The 25,424-nt window shown below is 41.9% G+C and overlaps 1 protein-coding gene across 5 annotated transcripts in view; it reads left to right on the forward strand.

Moving 5' to 3' along the window:
* The window catches only part of MCF2 (MCF.2 cell line derived transforming sequence), a 137,694-nt gene that overhangs the window by 87,766 nt on the left and 24,504 nt on the right, over window positions 1-25,424 (forward strand). For all 5 annotated transcript variants that reach the window (XM_056809622.1, XM_056809627.1, XM_056809623.1 and 2 more), the window contains 10 exons: window positions 1,007-1,178; window positions 9,698-9,783; window positions 10,161-10,249; window positions 15,896-15,962; window positions 17,418-17,533; window positions 17,636-17,705; window positions 19,919-20,011; window positions 21,216-21,308; window positions 23,527-23,652; window positions 24,574-24,795. In XM_056809622.1, coding sequence (XP_056665600.1) covers window positions 1,007-1,178; window positions 9,698-9,783; window positions 10,161-10,249; window positions 15,896-15,962; window positions 17,418-17,533; window positions 17,636-17,705; window positions 19,919-20,011; window positions 21,216-21,308; window positions 23,527-23,652; window positions 24,574-24,795 — 1,134 coding nt within the window. The remainder of the gene's footprint in view (window positions 1-1,006; window positions 1,179-9,697; window positions 9,784-10,160; window positions 10,250-15,895; window positions 15,963-17,417; window positions 17,534-17,635; window positions 17,706-19,918; window positions 20,012-21,215; window positions 21,309-23,526; window positions 23,653-24,573; window positions 24,796-25,424) is intronic.

A 25,424-nucleotide genomic window follows, 5' to 3' on the forward strand; every position in this document is an offset into this window, starting at 1 on the left:
ATGCAGTCAGAGCATAACTCTGGCAGAGGGGGCACTGGCCAAGCCACTCCAGGCTACCATTCTCAATAGGATCATCCTTATGGAGCTAGAAGGGACCTGGAGGCCATTCAGCCTGCTGCCTTCATTTTACAGATGAGGAAACTGAGGCCCAGGGAGATTGAAGTGACTTGCTCAAGGCCACACATAAGCTCATAAACTTAGAGAAAGTGGTCTCAACAGGACAGAGGGCAGTGTGGGGCCCCTCAGCACTGAGAGGCGTACTGGAGCAGGCAAGAAACACTCCAAATTGAGGTAAAAGTATCTGTGACTAAGGTGCCAGCAAGGCCCAAATGTGACCAGTTGACATCTTTCCTGGTAGGGATGAAAGCTGACTTTATTTGAACTTCTCCAGAGAGAAGTCAGGCTGGGACAAAAAGAAAAATGTTCTCTTTGGTGTCTGAAGACCGCGATTGGGCAAGGCTGTCTGTCCTGTGTGTGCTTTAGAGCTGGAACTACTGCCGGCAAGTTGCCTTTCGCCTATCTAAAATTGCTCTAGAGCTAGAAAGGATGTCCCTTTCGTTTCAGGGAATAGGAAACTGAGGTCCAGGTCGTTTACATAATCAATGACATGATCCTATTCGGAAAGGAGCCAACTGTCCACGTTGACTCTTTCAGCCTGGGAAGGGAAAAATTTTGTGTTTTCTTTGAAATAAAAGGATGAGATTTCTCCAAGCCTGTTCTCCCTGCTCGCTGAGGCTGCATCAACCTTCTCGGGGTCATTGGCTTCCTGGTGGAGGTGTTAGAGTTGTGGCTTTGTAGCCATGACGAGGCTTTAATACATTAATCTGCTTTACATTACTTTCCTCAAGGTTTCCGACTTGACACATCTTAAGCCCTCAGTTGAAATTCCTCCTTTTGGTGCGTGCTGTTCTCTTCTCTGGGGAGGCACTAGAGGTTTGGGGGGCCTTCGTTTCGCCGATGATTTCCATTCAGTCTTTGATTCAGCATCTCATTTGGCACTCTGCAGGCTCAGATCCAGGCTGTCCAAACCAAGCTGGAAAACATTCGCAGCATGTTCCAGAACCGGCAGAGTTGTTTCCGGAAGCTGGCAGATAAGCAATCCCGGCCCGTCCAACTTGTGACGCCCCGGCCCGAACAAGCAGGCAGATCCAAATCGCCACTGTTCTCACCCAGACACGGTAAAGCGGCCCATCCTTTACTTATCGCTATCTCTCGCTAGCTTCTTAGCACAGACGCATTTTTCCCCTTATGAAAATGTTTATGTGATTCATTCATTCATTCACTCATTCATTCATTCTGCAACATGGAACTACTCAAGTTTGTTTAACTAGATGTAGTCATTCCGATTCAATCCATCGCAGATATATAAGTACCTCCTACTATGCACTGGGCCTGTGCTCGGCCCTGGCTTGAAAAAGACAAGCCTTGTCCACAGAGAGCTGGCCCTCGGCTAGAGGGTCGTGCCATGTGAATAGCAAGTGTGTAGCAAATCATTGGAATAGCCACTTTGCAGATGCCACAAGGCAGGGAGGCCGAGCTGATACCCCGGCCAGTCGAGTCGGGCGCCCAAAAGATCTTGCTGAGCTGGTGTGTTAAGGTGCCTGATAAGATGACATTCGGTATGAGTAAATATAATCTAGGACTTTAGTTCCCCAAATCAAGTTTAGAAAGTATGGGACGGGGGACATAGTTCTACAGGAGTTTGCCAGAAAAAGAGCTGGGATTTCAGTGGACCACAACCTCAATCCAAGTCAGCAGCAACTTGTTGGGTGTCAAAAAACCCCCTAATGCTCCTTCTGGGAGGCCTAGCTTCCAGCGGTGAGGACCTGATTATGCAATATGCCTCTTCACATCGACTAGAGAGTGCAGACAGTCTACTACTGGAACAGAGAGTGTTAGAAAGTGAACAAAGCAACATCACACAGATTGCAAGGCTTCATTGGCCAGAAGCAGAATGACCATTGGGATAGTCTTTAATGGGGATCGAGTGCCTTAGAGTTTACAAAGCATGGCGACCTCCACTCTTGCTAGCGCTTCTCAGCAGAGCCCACTGGATTGGGGAGACTTTCTATTTTACAATGGAAACTGAGGTTCAAGGCAAATGATTTACCCAAGGTCACTTGGATCCCTGAGTAGAAGCTGAGGTCTTATGGCTCCTCATTTGCCCTCCACAAAGATTTCCTGCTACTAAACCTCAAGGGCTAGGCTGGACAGATGAGGCTGTAAATAAGTTCATTAGCCCCTGGGTGTGTTAACCAGGGATGTTTTAGCTCCCTTGACCCTCTCCCTTCCCCACTCCTCTGCCCACCAGAAAGCTCCCAGGGAGTAAAATAAACAGGAATTCTTTACTTCTTATCTGGCAAAAACAACCCCCCAAAAAGCCATTCTGTGGTTTGCATGGGCTGCTGGGAAGCTGTTGGCATCGCTGACGCCAGCACAAGAGATGTCTGATAAATGTTGCCAGTAATTGAATTGGCCAGCTTGTCTCAGCAACTCCATACCCTGGAACAGATTTGGTTGGGCTTAAGTGACTGAGCCTTTGGACCCCCGTTTTCTCTCCTTTGCTTTTGTAGCTGAGATGTACCAATTTCAAATTTGGAGGCCCTTGTAAAGCTGATGGACACTGCCTCCCTGTCTCTTTCTATCTCTCTGCTTCTCTCAGTTTGTCTCTGTCTCTGTCTCTCTGTCTGTCTCTGCCTCTCTCTGTCTTTGTCTCCCTGTTTCTCTCTCTCTGTCTCTTTCTTTGTCTGTCTCTCTCTCTGTCTGTCTCTGTCTCTCTGTCTCTCTGTCTATCTCTGCCTCTCTCTGTCTTTGTCTTCCTGTTTCTCTCTCTCTCTGTCTCTTTCTTGTCTGCCTCTCTCTCTGTCTGTCTCTGTCTGTCTCTCTGTCTTTCTCTCTCCCCCTCTCCTTTTCCTTCTCCCTCTCTCCCTCTCTCTCTGGCTGTCTAGGACTTAGCCTTCTTCAAGTTCCTCTCTGATCTTTGGGAAATAGCCTTTGGTCATTTGGCCTTACATTTTCTTGTTGTTGGCCTTATTTTCATAATAGTGTGCTTGACTTAATTAGAATTTTTAATCCCTACCTAGGATCTCAGGGCATTTTTTTTCACATGTGAACAAAGCTTTCCTGAATTCTGTTGGCAGTGGTGCTCCCCTCCCTGCCCCCTCTTCTGGAGCCTTTCTTTGTTAGCCATTAGTTAATTTAGGAGAAGTTTCCTCAGAAAACAGCACAGGTGCCTAACATGAGGCTCTCACACTGCCTAGCAATGGTGGTCTGGTTTACATCTCCGAAGGAGTTGTAGGAAATCATTTTTTGGATGGTCACCTACAGAGTAGAAAGAGACGAGAGTCTTCGAACTCATGAAAGTGACGGTCCTGGGAGGGGGGAGCCCTGACTCACAGAATTTCGGTGCCAACCAATGGCCTCAGCAGCCATCAAGGGTAATCCAGACCCCTAAAAGAATCGCTACTATTTTTTCAATTCAGGAAACAGTGATGAAATGCCTTCTGGGTACCAGGAACCATCATGGACACTTGGGATGCAGAGACAGATAGAAAAATCGTTCTTGCCCTCAAGTAGTTCTTTTTTCTTTCCTGAGAGGAACCGGCGTAGAAGGGAGGACAACATTGACTACATAGTATAAGAGTTGTGTTTCTTTTCTCAGATGGAAGTGGGGGGGAGAGTAACTGCTCACAGAGATACGGTAGCAGAAATCAAAAGAAGACCATTGAAAGTATCTTTCCAAAAAGTGCAGAGATGTGAGCCTGGAAATGTGCTCTCCAAAGCAGGGCAACTTTGGAAACTATGGGCTGAACTCATTCTAGATGTTTTACAAAGCAAACTGTACATACCTGAAATGTGTTGTTTCATGTATAATCCTCCTTTTCTGTTCCCCGTTTGTGGAAATGGCTTTTATTCAAGTATTCGTTAAGTCCAGAATAAAAATAGATTAAAAAATTTAAAAACTGGGGACAGCTGGATATCTCAGTGGACTGAGAGCCAGGCCTAGAGATGGGAGGTCCCATGTTCCAATCTGGCCTCAGACACTTCCCAGCTGTGTGACCCTGGGCAAGTTACTTGACCCCCATTGCCTAGCCCTTACCTCTCTTCTGCCTTGAAACTGTGTATTGACACAGTATTGATTCCAAGACAGAAGGTAATACACATTCACAAAAAAGAGTACTTTTTGAAGGGGGTAGGACACTAACAACTGAGGCAATCAAGGAAGGCTTCTTGTATGAGGCAGTTCTAACAGGTACCTTTGAAGAAAGAGGGGGCAGCGAGGCAGCCTGTGCAAGAGCAGGAAAGGTTGATCATGTCATGTTGTGACAAGTTGACTGGAATGGCCTGGAATATCCCCCATCATAGACCACGGTGCATTTGCCTAAGGACTTTTAGTAAAGGGGAATCTGCCATTTCCCCAGATAACACCGTTTTCTTTTGGACGACTCTGATCATTAGGAAATGATTTCTCTTGCATCAAGCTTTGATTTGCTTCATTGCACCGGCTATCCATCACTCCTGGTTCTGCCTTTCAGGGCTAAGCTGAACAAGTCTAAGGAGATAAGATGGGACACAGTTAAGTGTGATACAAATTCGAACATAGGAAATACATATATCAGTATCTGTGATTTTGTGCATATTTCCACCCATCCATAGCTTGGCAGATAAGTCTTTGAGAGTTACCCAAGGCTTAGAGAAGTTATAAATAGCTTATGCATGCTTCCTTGGTTCAAGGCAGAATTTGAATCCAGGTCCTTGTGCCACTACGCTCAGCATTTTAGCCACAAGGTTAGGCTTTCTTTGAAGAAGTCAAAAGGAGAATGTACCTTGTGTTAACAGGAAGCCAGAAATAGACTTTAAGTGTCTGAATATCAGCTATTAAGGGTAGAAGGAACATGGAAAATGACTGCATAGTTTGTTGGCTGGGGTGGAATGGAAGAAGCAGAATATATATTTGCTTTAATAAAGGTGACCTCCGGTGTCTACCACAAAGGAGGCCGTTGATTCAACACAGGCTGTACTTTCCTAAGTGGATTTCTCCATCATTATTTGTTTTTGAAATCAAACGATTCCCATGTTCCACACTACAGCCATACTGACTTCCTGGTATTTCAATCAAGTTCAGGCCAGCTCTATAGCAATATACAGCATTATGTGACTCTCAAATCAAGCAATGGACAAGAATAGCCCATATTATACCAGTAGGAGAAACAAATCCTGGTTCTGCGCTCAGTGCAGAATTTATAGGTAAGTAAAAGAACTGGGTAAAACCCTCTTGAGATAATGGGGGCCTGTACAGTGTTGGTGAACCTTTTGAGTGCCCAGAGGGCAAATACAAACTGTCTGTGAGCCCCCCATTACTGGAGAGAGCTGAGGGAGGAAGTGCTTGCTTTGGGGGCTGGACAGAGGAACAAGGCCTGCAAAAAATGGCCTCCAGCACTGGGAAGAAGGAGAATGGAGCAGCTCCTTGAGTGCCAGCTCTGCACGGGTACCACGTCTTTGCCAACACAGGAGCTGCCCCTCTCCTTCTACCTTCTCCATGAAGCCATCTCTGATTTTACCCTTGCTAAAGGTGTCCTTTTATGATACCTGCTTTTTATGGCCCCTACTAAAGTAGGTGTTCGTATAGAGCACCGTGCATTACGACTATTTGTCTCAATGCCTCAGCTCGCCCACTTCACTGCAGTTTTCTTGAGGGCATGGACTCCATCTTAGGTGCCTGCTTAGCTCCTTTGGTGGCTAGCACATTCTGAGGGAACTAAACCTGTGATTTTATTACCGTTGAGTGCTTCTGTGAAGAAATTCTCTTTCCCAATGCAGACTGGGCCATGCCGTGCCCTGGAATTCTTAGAGACTTGCCTGGGGTCACCAAGAATTTAAGTGACTTGTTCAGGGCCACACAGTCAGTATATGTCAGAGGTGGGTCTTGAATTCAATTCTTCCCTATTCTAAGGCTAACTTTATCCATTATGCCAGGTGAGAAATCTCATTTTAGACACCAAATAACTACTTAATAAGCAAACAATGCAATTATTTTATGTGTTTTTTATTCCCTTAATAGTTGATATTCAGAAACTTGAGGAAATATTCTATCACCTTTCTCTTCCTCTCTAAATCTGAAAAATGAGAGACGTGGTTTTTCATGCTCAACTGATGAGTTTTTAAAAAATTCATACTGTCAGCAAATGGTAGGATTAAGGCCTATTGGTGTTTTGATAGGTATTGCATGAGACAGTTAAATGGTATAGTGAATAGTACACTTGACTTAGAGGTGGGTAAAAAGATCTGAATTCAAGTCCTGCCTCAGTTACATCTGAGCTTTGTATCTATGGACAAATCACTTAACCTTTTTTGGCCTCAGTTCCCTCACCTAGAAAATGGGATAAAAATAACTCCTACCCCCTAGTGTTATTACAAGAATTAAGTGAAATAAAATATGGAGAATGCTTAACAAAAACTGAAAATACTATGTAAATATTAGCTATTATTATACCTACAAGTTAGCTTGGGCATTTTAACTTGATTTGTTTTCCCTCCCCATGAGCAGGAGCCGTCCCTTCATTTGTTCAGTTCTGCCTTTGTTTCATTTTTGAGGGAGAGATTCTTTTATTTAATCTTTCAAAAATCAGTTTTATTTTCAGCTCTGAATTTTCTCTCACCTCTCCTTCTACCCTGCAATGAGAAAGCAAGAAAAACAAAATCCATTGCAAACAGCCAAGCAAAATCTATCAAAATCATTTGAGAGTTGTCTTTGTTAAGGTCGTTCATGTGACTCAATGAAAATGCATAAAGTATTTGTAATTTAATGTCTTTTTTTTAGATTTTTGGAAATTTTTAATTCATTAAGAATATTTTTCTGTGGTTACAAGATTCGTGTTCTTTCCCTCCCCTCCTCCCACCCCGTCCCATAGCCGACACACAATTCCTTTGGGTTTTACATGGGTCACTGTTCAAGGCCTATTTCCATATTATTGATATTTCTTGTAGTTTAACTTCTTAATACCCAAGGTGCTTTTGGTTTCTTTGGGTTCTTACTGGGAGAGTATAGAAATGTTTATTATTTTTGTGGACTTTTTTTTTTTGCATTTTACTACTTTATGGAGGTGGAAATGAGACTTAAAATAGACAGAGTTCCTTACCCAAATGAAGACTTTTTAAAGAATTCTGGGCAGCATTAGGCAGTGTCTATGCAAAACCACAGAGAGTTAATTGATTGAACCAATTCTGTATAAACAAATGAGTGACCCCAAACACAACCATCTGGTTGATTCAGGGCTATTCGACATTGGGCAGAATCTATTTACATTGAATTCTGGGAGCATCTTACCAGTGGGGGGGGGGCATGAATGGAGTTAAGGATTGTTTGGACATAACTTGTTTTACATAAGAAAAGAGTTCCTTGTGGATACATTAGATTTCTTTCACGGGAATCACTTTTGAGCATATTGCTGAAGGATCATATTTAATATTGATAATTATTCTCTAATTTGTCTTTGTTGTGCTTTTGAATTTGTCGGGCTTTCTTAGAGCAAGGCCCATTTATCTATCCTCTCTAAGTAATTAGTTTGTATTACAAATAAGTATAATTCTTTAAATAAAGAGAATAAAGACAATTTGATGTAGTAGGGAGAGTGTTGGGTTTGGAGATAGGAAGTCCTGGGTTCAAATTTGGACTTGGACACATTAGCTTGTGTAGTCCCGGTCAAGATAATTAGTCAGTCAACAAGCATTTATTAAGTGTCCAAAACAGTCCCTAAGAGTTAATCGTTTAAGGGAAGAAAATATCTATGTACAAATGAGATACGTGTAGGAGGAATGAGAAAGACTCTTAAAAGGAAGGCACCACCTTCTAGGAGAGCCTGGAAAGGCTTCTTGCAGAAGGATTGAATTTTTAGCTGAAACTTGAAGGAAGCCAGGGAGCTGAGGAGCTGGATAGAGGGAACATTCCAGGCATGGAGGTATGGAGTTGGAAGGTAGAGTGATTTCGGCCAAAAACCCGCAAGAAAGCCAGTGATTATGGATCCCAGAGTATATGGAAGAGAGTAAAATGGAAGAAGCTTGGCGGGCCAAGAAGAGGCCATGTTGGGAAGAGCTAAAAGGACATAATAGGGAACTTCTGAAGTTTATTGACTAGGTGAGTGACATGATCAGGCCTGGCCTTCGAGAAGACTTCTTTTGCAGATAAATGGAGAATGAACTGGAGTTGGGAGACCACTTGCTATTGCAGTAGTCTAGGCACAAAATGATGAGGGCCTGTACGTGGTTGGCATCTCTGTCAGAGGAGAGAGCTAAGGGCTGTCATAAAGGTAGAGCCAACAAGATGTGGCGCCATACTGGAGAACTGAGAGTGAGGAATCAAGGGTAATGCTTACGTTGTGAGCCTGGGTTCCTTGGAGAATGCTGCTGCTTAGATGGTAACAGGAAGTTCAGAAGATGGGAGAGCTTTGGGGAAAGCTTTAAATGCATGTGGGGAAGTCTAGTTTAAGACGTCCAGTAGACCGCTGGAGATCAGGGGAGAGGTTAAGGTTGGAGAAAGAGTTCTGAAAATCGTCTTCATGGAGATGACAAATCCAGGGCAATTGATGAGATCACCAAATGAGGTAATAGAGAGGGTCATCTAAACTCTGGGTCTCATGTAACTGCCTTGGAGACATGTACGTGGTTACTGATGGATTGTGGTCTGCAATATGGAGGGAACTTGCATATGGTGAATCCCAATTGCAGATGAGATCACAGATCCATTACATATTCATGCAGCTAATGTCATACAGTGGAAAGATTGGTATACTTGGAATTAGGAGACCTTGGTTCAAATTCTACTTCAGATGTTTATTAGTTGTATGACCCTGGGCACCTCGCTCAATGTCTGTGGACCTTAGATAATCCCTTAGAACATATCTCCTACATCATAATGAGTTATCATCGGAAATGGCAGAGAGAATTTCTGCTTTGGAGAAAATCCCAAGACTTGACCTTTTAATGGATATAGTGAGTTATGGCACCCAGAGAATACAACCATCCCAGAATTTTCCATTTTTTAAAACCCTTGCCTTCTGTCTTAGAATTACTACTATGTATTGATTCCACGGCAGAAGAATGGGAAGGGCTAGGCAATGAGTTGTTAAGTGACTTGCCCAGGGTCACACAGCTAGGAAGTATCTGAGGCCAGATTTGAACCCAGGACCTCCCATCTCTGGGCCTAGCTCTCAATGCACTGAGCTACCCAGCTGCCACACCATTTTTAAGGACTCAGATGTGTTCCGTCCTTGAGTACTAGACTTAGCACTTACACCTGGGAATAGAAAATTTCTAGAATCCAGCCTTGGCTGGCCCAAGCTCTGGTCATTTGGGAGTATTTGGTCTGGTTATTCAATCTCCTTGCCATTGCCAAATTGTTTTAAAGATGGTCCTAATAATTGTGGAAGCTCTTCTGCAGATCGAGTTTGTGTGAGGGTGATTCCTGATTGGTCAGCATTTTAAAAGCCTCTGAGATGTTGGACTATTATGATGTGACATTCCCACCCTGCTACAGCTACCCAGTGGCATGCTTAAGCTGCGAGTTCCCGTCTCCCTGCAGAATCGAGCCCAAACCCTCAAAATTCCTCTTTATTTCACTAATTCTGGCTGTTACCTTTGAAGCAGGATGCACATGGAAGTCGAATGAGTGATTCTCACATTTTCTTTATTTCTGTTGAAGGGATGGACTTTAATCCTCCTTTGAAATTCTCCTTTGATATCTCTCTTCCTGGGAAGAAGTCCCGAAAACCTCAGAACTCACGAAAAGTAAGAATCATTGATAATACATTTTAGAGCCAAGAGTTCAAATCTCACTTCTGACACTTACTGGCTGCTTGACCGTGGGCATGCCGTTTAACTTTCTGTCATTATAGAAGGGGCCTGGGAAGGGAGATCATGTGCGGAACCTTCTGAAATGGACTGTGGAATCACAGGATGTTGGGTTGCCACTCTTAAACATGGCTTCATGGAATTGCCGACTTTTGATATTTCACAACCTCTGATTAGGCAGGAAGATCGTTAAAATGGATGTTGTTGTCTCGGGCTAAGACCTAATAGGAAATGAGTGAAGCTCCTGTGATTCTTCAGCAGCTAAGCTGCTTTGCCTTTAAAGCTGATTTGTGTTGCTTTCAAATGTCTTCCAGATTGAAGTGATGCATGATTACCAAGAGAAGAGAAATTCCTTGCAGTACATTATTTCGGACAGCGAGGCCAACTTGGATGTGCTTAAAAGGTATCTTCTTTCTGCCTTGGCCCACCCTTTTAATTCACACTTCAACAGACTTGCGGTTGCGAGACAATATGGCGTAACTACCATTGGACTGGAAGGGAGAGAATCTAAATCTGAATCCTCGCTTGGGTACTTCCTAGAGGGCTTTTGTTGAATCATTCTTTTTAAAATTGGAGCGGGGAGGGTTCTAGTAGGTATTAGCTAGCAATAAGAGCTTTAGTGCTTATTTTGCGCCAAGCACTGTGCTAAATGTTTATAATGACCTCATTTGATCCTAGCCTTAAATTTACTGATTTGAGTCAGAATGTCAATTATAGTCATGTTCGTGGTTCTAAATCTAAAACTTGGGTTCACAAGACAGTCAGTTACAATGTGTTTGGCATAGTTGGTTATTGTATAAAGAGAGAATGAGGCAGAGAGAGAGAGAGAGAGAGAGAGAGAGAGAGAGAGAGAGAGAGAGAGAGAGAGAGAGAGAGAGAGGAAGAGAGACAGAGACAGAGAGATACAGAGATAGAGACAAAGAGAGAGGAAAGGAGAGAGGGGGGAGGGGAAGAGAGAGAGACAGAGACAGACAAAGAGAGAGAACACCACACAATTGAAGAACAGAATCTCTCTTTTTTTCCCTTTAGAAGATTTTATTTAATCAGTTAAGTTAGAATATTTTTCCATGGTTATAACATTCATGTTCTTTCCCTTCCCTACCCTCCCATCTCCCCCGCTCCCTCCCCGTAGCCAATGAGCAATTCCACTGGATTTTACAGGTGTCATTGATCAAGACCTATTTCCATATTATAGATATTTGCACAAGGGTGGTCATTTAAAGTCTGTATCCCCAATCATATCCCCCTCGAACCATGTGATCCAGCAGTTGTTTTTCTTCTGTTTCTACTCCCAGAGTTCTTCCTCTGAATATGGATAGTGAAGAACAGAATTTTTCATTCCAACATTCTCATTTATGGGATTATATGAGGAATTTGGACAAATCATTTCCCCCATTTAAGATTCTGTTTTCCTCTCTGTAAAAAGGGGAAACATACAGTCCCTAGCCATCTTACAGGGAGGGATGTTATGGGGAATCCCATGACGTGGAGTGCCTGAAAGCACTGTGCAAATCTTTAAGTGCACCAAAAACAGAAGGGGATATTATTTTGCACACCCTGCAATAATTGTTGTTTCATTTGTATTCATAATGTTATACCAGTATCCTAGGATAAGATTATAAAGGCATTTTGCTAATTATAATAGTAATAAAAGCTCTTATTTCTATGATGCTTTAAGGTTTCTTTTTAAAAAAATGTTTAATTAATTAATTTAGAATATGTTTCCATGGTTACATGATTCATGTTCTTTCTCTCCCCTCCTCGTTCCTCCCTCCTCCCATCCCCCCTCCAGAGCTGATGAACAATTCCACTGGATTTTACATATGTCATTGTTCAAAACCTATTTCCATATTATTAATATTTGCGATAGAGTGATGATCATTTAGTCAAGATCCCCAATCATATCTCTATTGAACCATGTTACCAAGCAGTTGTTTTTCTTCTACATTTCTGCTCCCACAGTTCTTTCTCAGGATGTGGATAGCATCTTTCTCATAAGTCCCTCAGAACTGTCCTGGGTCATTGCATTGCTGAGAGTAGAGAAGTTCATTACATTCGATTGTGCCACAGTATATCAGTCTCTGTGTACAATGTTCTCCTGGTTCTGCTCCTCTCACTCCGCATTAATTCTTAGAGGTTGTTCCAGTTCCCATGGAATTCCTCCAGTTCATTATTCCTTTGAGCACAATGGTATTCCATCACCCACAGATACCACAATTTGTTCAGCCATTCCCCAATTGAAGGGCATCCCCTCATTTTCCATTTTTTGGCCACCACAAAGAGCGCAGCTATGAATATTCTTGTACAAGTCTTTGTCCTTATTATATCTTCGGGGTACAAATCCAGCAGTGTTATGGCTGGATCAAAGGGCAGACAGTCTTTTAGTGCCCTTTGGTCATAGTTCCAAATTGCCTTCCAGAATGGTTGGATCAATTCACAACTCCACCAGCAATGCATTAGTGTCCCAATTTTGCCATATCCCTTCTAACATTTATTATTTTCCTTTGCTGCCATATTGGTCAATCTGCTAGGTGTGAGGTGATACCTCAGAGTTGTTTTGATTTGCATCTCTCTGATTATAGGAGATTTAGAGCACTTTTTCATGTGCTTATTGATAGTTTTGATTTCTTTATCTGCAAATGGCCTATTCATATCCCTTACCCATTTATCAATTGGGAAATGGCTTGATTTTTTTGTACAATTGATTTAGCTCCTTATAAATTTGAGAAATTAGACCTTTGTCAGAGGTTTTTGTTATAAAGATTTCCCCCCAATTTATTGCTTCCCTTCTAATTTTGATGGCATTGGTTTTGTTTGTACAAAAACTTTTTAGTTTAATGTAATCAAATTATTCATTTTACAGTTGGTAATATTCTCTATCTCTTGCTTGGTCTTAAATTCTTTCTGCTTTAAGGTTTAAGGAGCCCTTTGCAAATACTATTTCCTTGATCTTCATTTCCCTGTCAGTTTGATAATATTACATTACTATCTCCATTTTACAGATGAGGAAACTGAGTCTCAGAGAGGTAAAAATGATTTGGCCAAGGTCACACAGCTAGTATGTTTTTTAAGCCTCAAGAGAGCATTAGCCTAAAGGTACTTCGAAGTCCTCCAAGGGTCAGAGTCAGAAATTACATTAAAGTATAATTCATGCTAGGCAGAGAAAAAGATTTCATTTCTTGCTCCCTTGAAAATGAATTTTCAGTAAGGATCTGCCGCTGCTGATTTCTGGCACGTTTCTAAGGCAGGCAGAGGAACTGTTCATTGGATGTCACCGAAAATTCTCAGGTGATCGAGATGGGGGACAGGGAGGGCAATGTGTTTAAAAGACTCATTGAAATGGTAAGAGAGTAAAGATCATACATTTTTTGTAGTCCTTACAGATGATGGACGTCACTATTAGAGGAAACTCCATCCTCTGATACGGCTTAGCTACCCCTGTCTAACCCATAACTCTTAGCCAGTTGCCTTAAAAACTTAAGAGGCTGAGTAACTTGCCTTTGGTCATACGGATAGTATGTATCAGAGATAGGTTTTGAACCCAGGACTCCCGGGTTTGAAGGTTCATGCTGGCTGGTGACAGTTGACTGCTAAAAAATTTTGGTGTGAGCATTTATACTTTGGAAATTGGTAAATGCTACAAATCAGGGCTTGATTGATTATTCTGTTGATTATCTAGACCAAAGATGTCAAAGATGCAGCTCATGGCCCACAGTGCCAATGTTCCCGAGTACAGCCTGAACCAGATTGAAATGTAATTGGGACATATTTAACAAAATAAATAAAAATACAGTAAAGCACAAATGACGTTACCTTTGAAAACTAAGTCAATATGTGGCCAGCAGGGATACTTACGAGTGCTCTAATAGCTCCTTTTTCTATTTGAGTTTGACATCACTAGTCTAGACTTTGGAAAGTGATGGTGAAAGTGTTAATAAATTGGATTAAATTCACATGTTGTTAAACATTTATCATCATGGAGCTGGCCAGGCCTCTAGCCATTGTATTGTATTGCCTCTCTGGGAGTTATAAATATAGGAAAAACAATTCTGCTGTCCAGAAAACTTTGGTATTGCTGTGATATTTTTCCCAGTGCATTTTTAAGTGCTTAAATTTTTAAAAAGTTTTATTGATGCCTTTAAAACCCCCCAGAGACATTTCTGCATTTATGCCTTCCTCTTCCCCTCCCAGGGCAGTTATCCTGGTGACAAAGGAAAAAAAAAGCAATCAAAACCAACTAACCAATACATCAACTTTATCTGATAATATAGGCAATAGTCCATACTCTTAGGTCCCTCTCTCTTTAACAGGAGGGATGTACATTGTTATAGTCATTGTAGATATTGTTTTCCTGATTTTGGTCATTTCATTCAACATCAGTTGACACAAATCTTCTTATGTTTCTCTTAGTTCTTCATCTTCACTACTTTTTTGTAGCACAATATTTATTTCATTAGGGATAACTGGGAGGTAGAGTGGGTAGAATAATGGGCCTGGAGTTAGGAAGACCTGAGTTCAAATCTCGTGTCTTGCTGTGTGAATCATTTAACCTTGTCTGCCTCAGTTTCCTCACCCATCAAATGAGCTGGAGAAGGAAATGGTAACTACTTCTTTGCCAAGAAAACCTCAAATGGGGTCACAAAAACTTTGATGTTACTAAAATGACTGAACAACAACAATTATTTCATTGTGTTTTAAAAATTCATGTGTTTCTTTATGTTTTAAGTTAGCTTAAACTACTTAAACAATTTTAAATTACACAATGCTTTTGCCAGTCTACTTTTTTAGCTATCGATCAATCGATCAGTGGAAGTCGTCTCTGTTGTTTCTAGTTCTTTGCAACTTCAAAGAATATTACTATGGACATTTTGGTATAGGCGGTCCCTTTATGTTTATCTTTAACTTCTTTTGAAAAGTTTTTACATAAATTGGTAATGCCAAAAAAAAGAGTTCGATGAGTTGTAGAAAGTTGGCCACTCTGATGCATCCAGTGGAGCTATGAGTTAGTCTATCCATTCTGGAAAGGGATTTGGAATTATGCGGAGAAAGTGGCTTAAATATCCACGACCTTTGACTCAAGGATCCCATGGAGAGTCACATACCCCAAGGATGTCAGTGACAAAAAGAAAGATCCCATATACACTAAGATATTTATAGTAGTATTTTCTTTGATCTCAAAGAACTAGAAACAAAGGGGGTGTATGTACACTGATTGGGGATTGGTTAAACAAACTGGTACATGAGTAAAATGGAATATTACTGTGCTATAAGAAGTGATGACTACAGAGGAGCAGAGAAAGATCTATGTGAACTGATCCAGAGCTAGGAGAACAAGGCACACAATGACTGCAATGGTATAAGGAGAAGGAATAATAATAACAAAAGAATCCAAATTGAATCTTCAGAAATTATCGTGACTGAGCTTGTTCCCAGAGAAGAGATATAAGAAGATACCTTCCCCCCTCCCCTGGCTTATTTGCAGTGTTGAGGGACTATGGATATAGAATGTTATATAGAAGAAGATACCTTTTTTTTAAACCCTCACCTTCCATCTTGGAATCAATACTATGTATTGGCTCCAAGGCAGAAGAGTGGTGAGGGCCAGGCAATGGGGTTAAGGGACTTGTCCAGGGTCACATAGCTAGAGAGTGTCTGAGGTCAGATTTGAACCCAGGACCTCCTGTCTCTAGGCCTGACTTTCAATCCACTGAGCCACCCAACTTCCCCCTCCAGGATGAATTTTTAAAAAATCGTTTGACTTGGTTTGAGACTTTGAAGCTTAAGCAAACATAATGCTGAGCTTAGAAGTATTGTTACTATCGTTAGAGCTAAAAAGCACTTCATTTCTCACTTTGACAAGAAGACCTAGCAGCCATTTTATCTGAATTGGTTCTTCTTTGTTTTAGATAGCTTTGATTGGCTGATTTACATTTTACTGACTGATGCACTGGGCAATCGTATTTTCATGGACTTGCCTACCTTTGTACACCTTAAGGTCCCAAAGAAATAGAGCTTCTATTAATTAAACATGTTTCCCCCTTTTCCCCAGCCATGTCATAAATGAGCTAATAGAGACCGAGAGGGTGTATGTGGATGAACTGTTCTCTGTCTTGATGGTGAGTATTATTATATTTCAGTCACTTCTCTCTCTCCTCCTATCCCTGTCCCTAGTATCTGAAGTAATAGCTTACCTTTGTAAAGGTTGCCCAGAAGTCTCAGTGTAGTGTTTTTAAACCTTCCCCTTGTGTCTTAGAGTCAGTACTGTGCATTGGCTCCAAGGCAGAAGAGTGGTACGGGTTAGGCAATGGAGGTTAAATGACTTGCCCAGGGTCACCCAGCTAGGAAGTGTCTGAGCTCAGATTTGAACCCAGGACCTCCTGACTCCAGATCTGGTGCTCTATCCACTGTGCCACCTAGTTTTCCCTCAGTGTAGTCTTAAATGGTTAAATCTTAAAATTGAACCAAGTCTTTTGGAATACCATGTTCAATGCTTTTGCATACATTATCTCGTGTAGTATTCACAACAACCAAGTGAAGTTAGTATTCCTGGTACTGTTATCTCATGTTTGACTTTGTAGATAAGTCCTGAGGAGATGTTTAATACTCAGAAAAGTCAGATGATTTGGTCACAGAGCTCCTAAGTGTTTTGGGGCAGGATTCAAGTTGAGTCCTTCTTTATTTGGAGCCCTGCACTCTAGCAAGGCTATCTTCATCTTCATACACATGCTAGATTAAGTTGTCATGATGTATGCCAACAGGATGTTTCTTCCACTTTGAACTCTAATGCAATCCAATCTAACAAGCGTTTGATAAAGCCCATTATACACCAGGTGTCGAGGATACAATTTCCAAAAAGATGAAGAGTTCCTACCTAAAAGTGCTAACAGTCACATGACATTCCACATTTTTAGTGCTTTCAGGTTTATTATGATCATATTATATATGTTCATTTTGCTCCCACACAACCCTGAAAATAGGTAGTGAAGGAATATCATTGCCCCCATTTTCACAGATGAGAAAACTCAAAGCCCATAGAGTTCAAAGGATTCACCCAAGTCATGATTGAACTGTGTAAGACTCGAGCCCAAGTCGTCTAAACCCCAAGTCCAGTGATATTTCCAGAAGACATAATTGCCAGCTAAGACAATTCATTCTACTTCTGAAGGAATAGCTTTTTTCTTATATAATAAACTTAGTCTAAAGTAAGAGCCTGGCTTTACCTGTTCAACCAGCATATGTCATAATAGGCAACATTACAGACCAAGACAGGGATGTTAGTAGAAAGTTACTTAAGACACTTAATGGAATTCACATGCATGTAGCAGGGAGCATAATATTGTGGAAAGAACACTGACCTGGAGCTAAGAAAGACTCAAGTTCAAAAGCCTACCATTGACTCTTAGCAATTATATGACTCTGAAAAAGTCACAATCCCTCTGAATCTCAGCTTCATCATCTATTTAAATAAGGATAATAATGCCAACAATATTAGTAAATAAAGGGTGACAAAAATTGTTAGACAGCGTGAAATCTGGTTTTAATAATCTGATGACTGTTTTCGGGTTGGCCAGGGCTACCGAGCAGAGATGGACAACCCTTCGATGCTAGTGTACATGCCACCTGCCCTAAGAGGCAGGAAGGATATTCTCTTTGGGAACATGCCTGAAATCTACGAATTCCATAACACGTATGTTAATGATAAATCAGACATTCTTACTTCATAGAATTTTTTTCTCTCTTGTGTACCCAATGGAAGAGTTATCTTATCTTCTCTCTAACTTTTTCACAGGATTTTTCTGCAGAGCCTGGAAAGCTGCATTCGAACACCACAACGTGTGGGATACTGTTTCCTGGAAAGGGTTTGTTAAACTCTTGTTCAGTATATTTTTCCCCTCCCAGAGAGTCATCCTTTAGAGCAGGGTTCTTGACTTGGAGTTCTTAGGCCCAACTGGTTTCCAGGCTTGAATATTCTTGCCTTGCTGTGTTGAGTTGTAGTCCATATGAGGAGACCCTAGTTAGCCTAGAAAACATGTAACCCTGTTTGCATATGAGCCATTGTGGGTGTGTTGCCCTTTGTTAAAGCAGAGGCAAGGGCTTGTAGTAGAGCTTTCCCCTTACTTGTACATTCTTGGAAACCTAGCCCTGAAAACAATCTGTTTTCCATGGCTTTCCAAGCTGAATAGCCACTACAGTCAGTTACCGCAGAAAGCCATCAAAAGTGTGGTTCGGTGTTTTGAGCAACATCCTGTGTCCAAAGCATATCGTATGCTTTGCTCAGCCTGCAACCTCTTGTCTACCTCTTGCAACCTGGAGGGCTGCCCCTCCTCCCTCCTTTTCCATCATGTATCTCAATTATTCTGCCCTTCCGTCAAAATGGAACAGAGGACTTTCCTCTTCCATGAAGTCCTCCCAGACCACCTCTTCCACCCCAGTTGCTTTCATAATTCTCTGAGACTTGCCATCTTTAATCAGCAAGTATTTATTAAGTGCCTACTATACATCAGGCATTGTGGGAAGCCACTTGGGACGTGAAGAAAAAAGGGAGAGCAGTCTTTACCTTCAAAGATCTACCATGTTCACGAAGGAGCTAGCACAAATGGACACAAGTATATACAAGATATGTAGATGGAGAGAGACAAGGAAACTTTAGAATGGACACAAGTAGCAACTGTAGGCTTGGGTTGGGGCCAGCAAAGGTTTGTGGGAGGAAGTGGTGCTCAGGGGAAGCCTAGGATTTAAGTGGAAGACATGAACCAGAAGGATGTTCCAGGCTTGGGGGACCGTCTCAGCAAAGGCTGAGATGACAGAGGAGATGAAGTGCTGCAAATGACAAGCACTCTGAAATGCCAGTTTATAGAGGGGAGGCATGTGCAAGAATCCTGAAAAGAGAGGAAAGGATCGAGTTGGGAAGTATTTTAAATGCCAGAGGAGATTCTCTTTGAGCCTAGAGGAAATGGGGAGCCACAAAAGTTTCTTGATTAGGAGAATAACTTGATCAGGCCTGTAGATATCTGTCTTGTATTGTTGTCTATAGTTTTATGCACATTTTTCATTCCTCTAACTAGGCTATCCACCCTTTAAGGACAGAGACTATCCTCTATTTCTTTTTCTGCTCACTGCCTAGTAGTGCATTACATATAGGCAGGAATTGAACTCAAGTCTTTGCAGTATTGAGCTCTCTTCTCTGTGCCATGGCTCCTCTCTGTTGCCTTTTTTGGGGAAACAAACAAAAACTCTTACCTTCTGTCTTAGAATCGATATTAAATATTGGTTCTAAGGCAGGTGAGCAGTAAGGGTTGGCAATGGGGGTTAAGGGACTTGCCCAGGGTCATACAGCTAGGAAGTATCTGAGACCAGATTTGAACCCATAACCTCCCATCTCTGGGCCTGGCTCTCACTCCACCCAGCTATGTAGCTACCCCTAACATTGTCTACTTCTAAGGAGTTTAGATTCTAATAGAGAAAAAACAGCCAGGACATAGCTAGGGTGTCTCAAAAGTCTTGGTGCAGTTGGAAGCTTTAATAACTAGACTTTTCATAGCTAGACCTGTGATGCCGGGTAAGAGTATATGAAGAATAAATAGAAATATATAGAAAGTTGTTAAACACAGAGTAGTTGGAGAGAGGCGTGTCTGGAAGACAGATCAATGCACTAAATATGTGCAGAGAATGATTTTTTCACTTTCCTTTTCAAGTCTGTTAAATTGTTGGGCCGAAGTTCCTCAGTTGTAGTATTTGTCCACTTCTGGGTGTTTAACAGAGTACATAGTGCATAGATGGTATTTACTAAATGTTTGCTGAGTATATCTTAGAACCCAGCTGGCAGAGCCCTCCAAAGCCATTCAGCCCAAGCCACCCTTATTTTACAGAGGAGGAAACTGAGGCCTAGGCACAGAAAAGGACTTATTCAAAGGCATATGGGTAGTAATGGGTCAGAAGTTCATCATGATGCAGTAGAGAGGAGCCCATTTCTCCATAGGTGTTCATGTGTCTCCACATGTGCTGCCAGTCTAGCCTAGTGATCGATCCATTTGTAGGAGAACAACAATATTGCATTTTCTTTCTCTCCCAGCGGAACAATTTCCAGATATATGAGACGTACTGTCAGAACAAGCCCAGATCCGAGCTGCTTTGGAGACAATACTCAGAGAGCGCCTTTTTCGTTGTGAGTGTTATTTTATTCTCTTTAGAGAAGGGATAAGTGATGCTAACCTTTCCCAGAATTTTGCTATTAGACCTAATCCACATGTAAAGCACATCATATACAACATGCTAGAAGGGACTTTAGAGGCCACTGGGTCTGACCATCTCATTTTACAAGTAAGGAAACTGAGGATAAGTGACTTGCCCAAAGCCACACAGCCAGTTGCATATTAGAAGTGAGATTCGAACCTAGGTCTTCCTGACTCTCAGTCTAGCACTCTGTCTACTATGCTGTGCTAAATATCCAAGAGGACTCCACTTTTTTGATTGCCTCATTTTCTCCTCCATTCCTGCAACTCACCTTATTTCACCAGCTGCCCACAGACTTCTCTCCCTAACTAGTCCAAATTCTATCTGCCTATTTCTAGATCACCAAATCTCAGGACCCAAGGCCTCAGCCAAGCCAAGTCTGGTAATAGCCAAAAGAAGTCTTGGCCTAGTGCTGTGGGTTGGGTTTCCCTGTTTTATGAAAAAGCCCTTTATGCCCATCCCACCAGTTTTCTTGTCACCTCCGACTCATTTTTTCCAGCCTCATGGCCTGTGCAGCCCCTGCTCATCTGCTTTGTCCACGTCTTTGGAAATGCTTCCACTTTAGTCTGCACTCCATCCTTCTTGCCCGAAATGTTTCTTTTTCCTTTTACACATCTCTTTAACATACCAATTCTGGGCTAATGTACCCTTTTAAAGCATAAATTATTCAGTAAACCTACTGCTTTTTAGGACTGTGGAATTTAGGGACTTCCCTCTACCACATTAATGGGACAATTTCCAGCCTTTTGTAAACTATCTTATACACACTAAGATCTTATGCCATCTGGGATGTCGTCTGCTCTCTCTCTCCCTCCCTCCTCCCTCCCTTCCTCCCTCCCTCTCTCTCCCCCCCCCCCCTCTCTCTCTCTCTCTCTCTCTCTCTCTCTCTCTCTCTCTCTCTCTCTCTCTCCCTCCCTCTCTCCCCTCTCTGTCTCTCTCTCTCCCTGTCTCTCTCTCTCTCCCTCCCTCCCTTTCCCTCTCTCCCTCTCCCTCTCTCACCCCTCTCCCTCTCCTGTTTGAGGCTTACCAGATATTGACATTTCTGAACTAATCATTTAGCAAGTGGCATTTTTATGGGTCCAGGTCATAGTTCAGATTCACCCATCTTTCTGTTTGTTTGTTTTTTTGTGACACAGGAATGCCAAAAGAAACTAGAACATAAGCTTGGTCTGGACTCCTATCTGCTCAAACCCGTGCAACGCCTGACAAAATACCAGTTGCTTTTGAAGGTATCCACATGATGCATTTTGTTGCTTATTAACTGTGGGGGGACTCTCAACAGGTTTTGGTAGCTCACGTTACTGGGCTTGGAATGGGTATACTCAAGCACTTGCTGAGTCAGGTACCATACTGTGTTAGGTTGGATTCCCCAAATAGCCAGGAAGTTGATTTTGGTTTCCCCTCCAGCAGTGCAGATTGCATCCCATCCGTGCCCATCTATCCCAGGCACTTCTCGTGATGTGTTAGCTTTAAGTCACCACTGGGGTCAGTTGGCTTCATTCATTTGAATTCTTTGGGACACATTTTTCTTAAGTACTAAGTAATAAGCAACTTATTAAGCATTAAGTATGTGCCAGGAACTGTGCTAGGTGGTAGGATGCAAACGAAAAGAAATCCTCCCCCTCCAGGAGCTTATGATTTGCTAGTGGGAGGTGGGATAGGATCTCCACAGAGACGTAATTATAACAAAACTTAAAGATTATGAGAGTGCTGACAAATGGGGGCAACTGGGAGAGACTTCAAATTACAATCCACATGTAAAGCCTGCTGGAAGGGACTTTAGAGGTCATTGGATGTGACCATCTCATTTTACAAGTGAGGAAACTGAGGATTAGTGACTTGTCCAAAGCCACACAGCCAGTTATGTGTTAGAGGTGAGATTCGAACCTAGGTCTCCTGAGTCTCACTCTAGCACTCTGTCCACTATGCTGTGGTTGCTAAGCTGTGATTCAAGGGAGTCGAAGGCTTCTGAGAGACGGGGATTATTAGAAAGGAGTACACATATGTTTTGCATGACTTTGCATGTTTAATTGCTTACCTCAGTGGGAGGGGAGGGAAAGAATTGGAACTCAACATTTAAAAAGGGGAATGTTATTTTTTTTTACATTTAATTGGGAAATATTGAATAAAATAAATAAAAATATATTTTAAAAAGGAGTTCACAAACGTGGAAGCCCCTCCCCCCATTCAAAGGCATGGAGATGATGTGGAAAAGAGAAACTGAGGTCTGTAGATAGCAGCTAGCAGGTCATTTTGCCTTGAATGGAGGATGTGTGAAGAAGAGAAACATGAAATAAGCCTGGAAAGGTTAGCCAGAGTCAGACGGTGGAAGATTGAAATGAAGGACAAAGGATTTTCCGATAGAAGCGTTATTCTGTTATTATACCTCGCATAATGTTGCTGCAACCAACCCCTGCTCACAGCAGCATCATTGGTACATTATCTCGAAACCCCTCTCCATGGTGCCATTTGAGTCGCTGATCGTTGTATCTGCAATGCTAATCAGATGTTTGGCATTGAGCTCATGCTTCAGCCCTTGCGGGTTGAACTCCCCAGAGCCGGCTTACTGCTGCATTGCTTACTCCAGATATATGATCCTTAGTGGCCCCTGCAACATTGTTTTTCCTAATTTTACGTTTTTATGGAACCATTTAATGATATTGGCCAAGGTATGCCAGTTTCTTGAGTCCCATCCCACTTGAGAAAACCCCTTTGGCATAAACCTCAAGCCACCTTCCAGCTGAGAACATCTGGAGTAGTCTTAGCCATTTAATTACCCATGCAAAGAGTTGTTTTCCTGGCGTTTTTATGAGACTGAGATGCGTAGCCTTCAATAAGAATTCATAAAAATTAAAAATGCAAACCCTGACTCATAATGGGATGGAGATGCTACAAGCGAGGTTGTTTGGCGACCTCAGGAAAAGATAAAGATAGCATTCCCCTGGAGTATTATTGTAGCTTTGGGCTCTTTTATCCTGGATCGGTCCAGGTTTGTGCATATTTAGATACTTGGACCAATGACCCTGTGGAGCAGCTGGTGCAAATATTAATATGCCTATTTTATGGATGAGGAAACCAAGGCTCAGAAGGATTGAGTACCCTAGAGCTGGTACAGGGCAGAGCTAGAATTCACACCCAAGTAGTACTTTTCTCTCATTTGTGCACAGCTCTTGCCTCTTAACTGGATACCTTGAGTTTTGCAAAAGCCCAGGGCTTTGCGTGGCCTTTGCTTCCCTCACCCTAAGGCCCCATTTTAGAAAAGAAGTATTGACTGTGGCACTGAGGTGACAGATAAAGCAAGCGCCATATTCTCTAAACTCTATTGGAGAACTTTATTATCCTGAGGAAAACCAAACCAAAACAAAAAAGAAAACCCAACTCTTTCTTTTCTTGAATTGTTTATATCAGGTTAACATTGAGAGTTTGCTTCCTGATGTCTCTCTCTAGGAGCTACTCAAGTACAGTGGCAACTGTGAAGGTGTCCAACAGCTCCAGGAAGCTCTCATTGCAATGCTGGACTTACTGAAGTCCGTCAATGATTCCATGCATCAGACCGCCATTATTGGCTATGAGGTAAGTGTGAGTCACAGATTGCGTATACCTGTGATTAAGGGTCCGTTTTCATAAGAAACATTGGGATGATGAGATTCCATCGAGGGAATTGGTTACGCTTCATTTGCTCGGATAGCTCAGACTGAATGAACACTTAAAATCTGCTAACACAGGTCAGTGTGCTTCTAGTATATTGAAGTTCGCGTGTGATGTGTTTATTTTATTGATGACTTTTGGTTTTAGACCCATACCCTTCCTCAATATGCCACCACTATCCACTGAACCCTCCCTGAGTACAAAGAAAGGCTAAATAAAGCTATTAAAGACAGCTACCACTACTGAGGTTAGGAGACACTTAATGAAAGCAGTCTCCCATCTCTTTACTGAGAGAGAGGAGGAAAGTCTGTTCCATCATTAGCTTTCTGGGAATGAGATGGGTCACTACTCTTTTCCTTCATAATATTGTAGCCTGTGCCTAAATTATTCTTCTGATTCTGCTTTCTGCTTCGTATCAATCCACACGAGGCTTCCCATGTATTCCCAGATTTCTCATATTTGTCATTTCCAATGGCACCATAACATTCCTCTGCCTTCTTCTACCACAATTCCTTCAGTAATTCTCCAATCGATGGACACTAGCTTCATCTCCACTTTTGTGCTGCCCCTGAAAAGCACTGCTATGATATTTTGGAATATAAGGCCTTTATTTCTGCCTTAATTGTCCTTGTCTAGTATTATCATTGGGTAAATGGGTAGAGTTTTCTTGCATAATTCCAAATTGTTTTCCAGAATTGCTGGACTAGTTCATAGTTTTGCCCATAGGGTGAACATATGTCTCGACTCCTATAACCAACCCTTCTACCACTGACTATTTCTGATTCTTATCTACTTGATCAAATATGTATGTTGTTGCACTAATGGCTTTTTAAATTTCATTTCTAGGGTAACCTAAGTGACCTGGGCAAGATATTAATGCAGGGATCATTCAGTGTTTGGATTAGTCATAGAAAAGGTTCCACCAAAATGAAGGACTTTGCCCGATTCAAGCCAATGCAACGCCACCTTTTCTTGTATGAAAAAGCTCTTGTGTTCTGTAAGAGGAGAGATGAACATGGAGATGGACATGACAAAACACCCTTCTATAGCTTTAAGCACTATTTGAAAGTAAGACATATTTAATCTCTTGTCATACTGATGCCCACATGTGTTGTATATCTTTTTCTATAGGCCTCCTCTGAAAATTCATTGTGGTATACAGGTGACTGCACATGGGCATGCCTTCAGGTTTTGCTTGTGCACTCACCGCTGTTTTCCTTTTGGAAACTCTGCCTCACAAGAAGTCATTATGTTGTATTATTGTGCTGTAACATGTTTTATGTCTTGGTACACTTTTCTAAGAAGTTCTATGAACAGAGGGGGTAGTTTTACTGAAAGAGATTAGAGCCCATGCTGTTTATTTACATTTACTCTCATGTATTTCTCGATTCCTTTCCCTCCAGATTTATGGCTTCTTTTAAAAAAAAGTCAGTTTGCTTTCCAAGGTTACTTTCCCTAAACTCTTTAGAACCCACCCTAATGATAAAGAAATGCTTCTCTGTCAAGAGTTCTTAACCTAGGATCCACGAACCCCAAACGGGCCTGTGTATTTATTTCAGGGGTGTCTATGAACTCAGAAAAGGGAAAAATCATCTTAATTTCATTCAATTTTTATTTCTTCTGTCATTTTATGCATTTTATTTTATTCATTTAAAAGCATTGCTCTGAGAAGGGCATCTATTGGTCTTACCAGTCTA

The sequence above is a fragment of the Monodelphis domestica genome, chromosome X, assembly GCF_027887165.1.
Source record: "Monodelphis domestica isolate mMonDom1 chromosome X, mMonDom1.pri, whole genome shotgun sequence".
In the NCBI taxonomy this organism is placed as follows: domain Eukaryota; kingdom Metazoa; phylum Chordata; class Mammalia; order Didelphimorphia; family Didelphidae; genus Monodelphis; species Monodelphis domestica.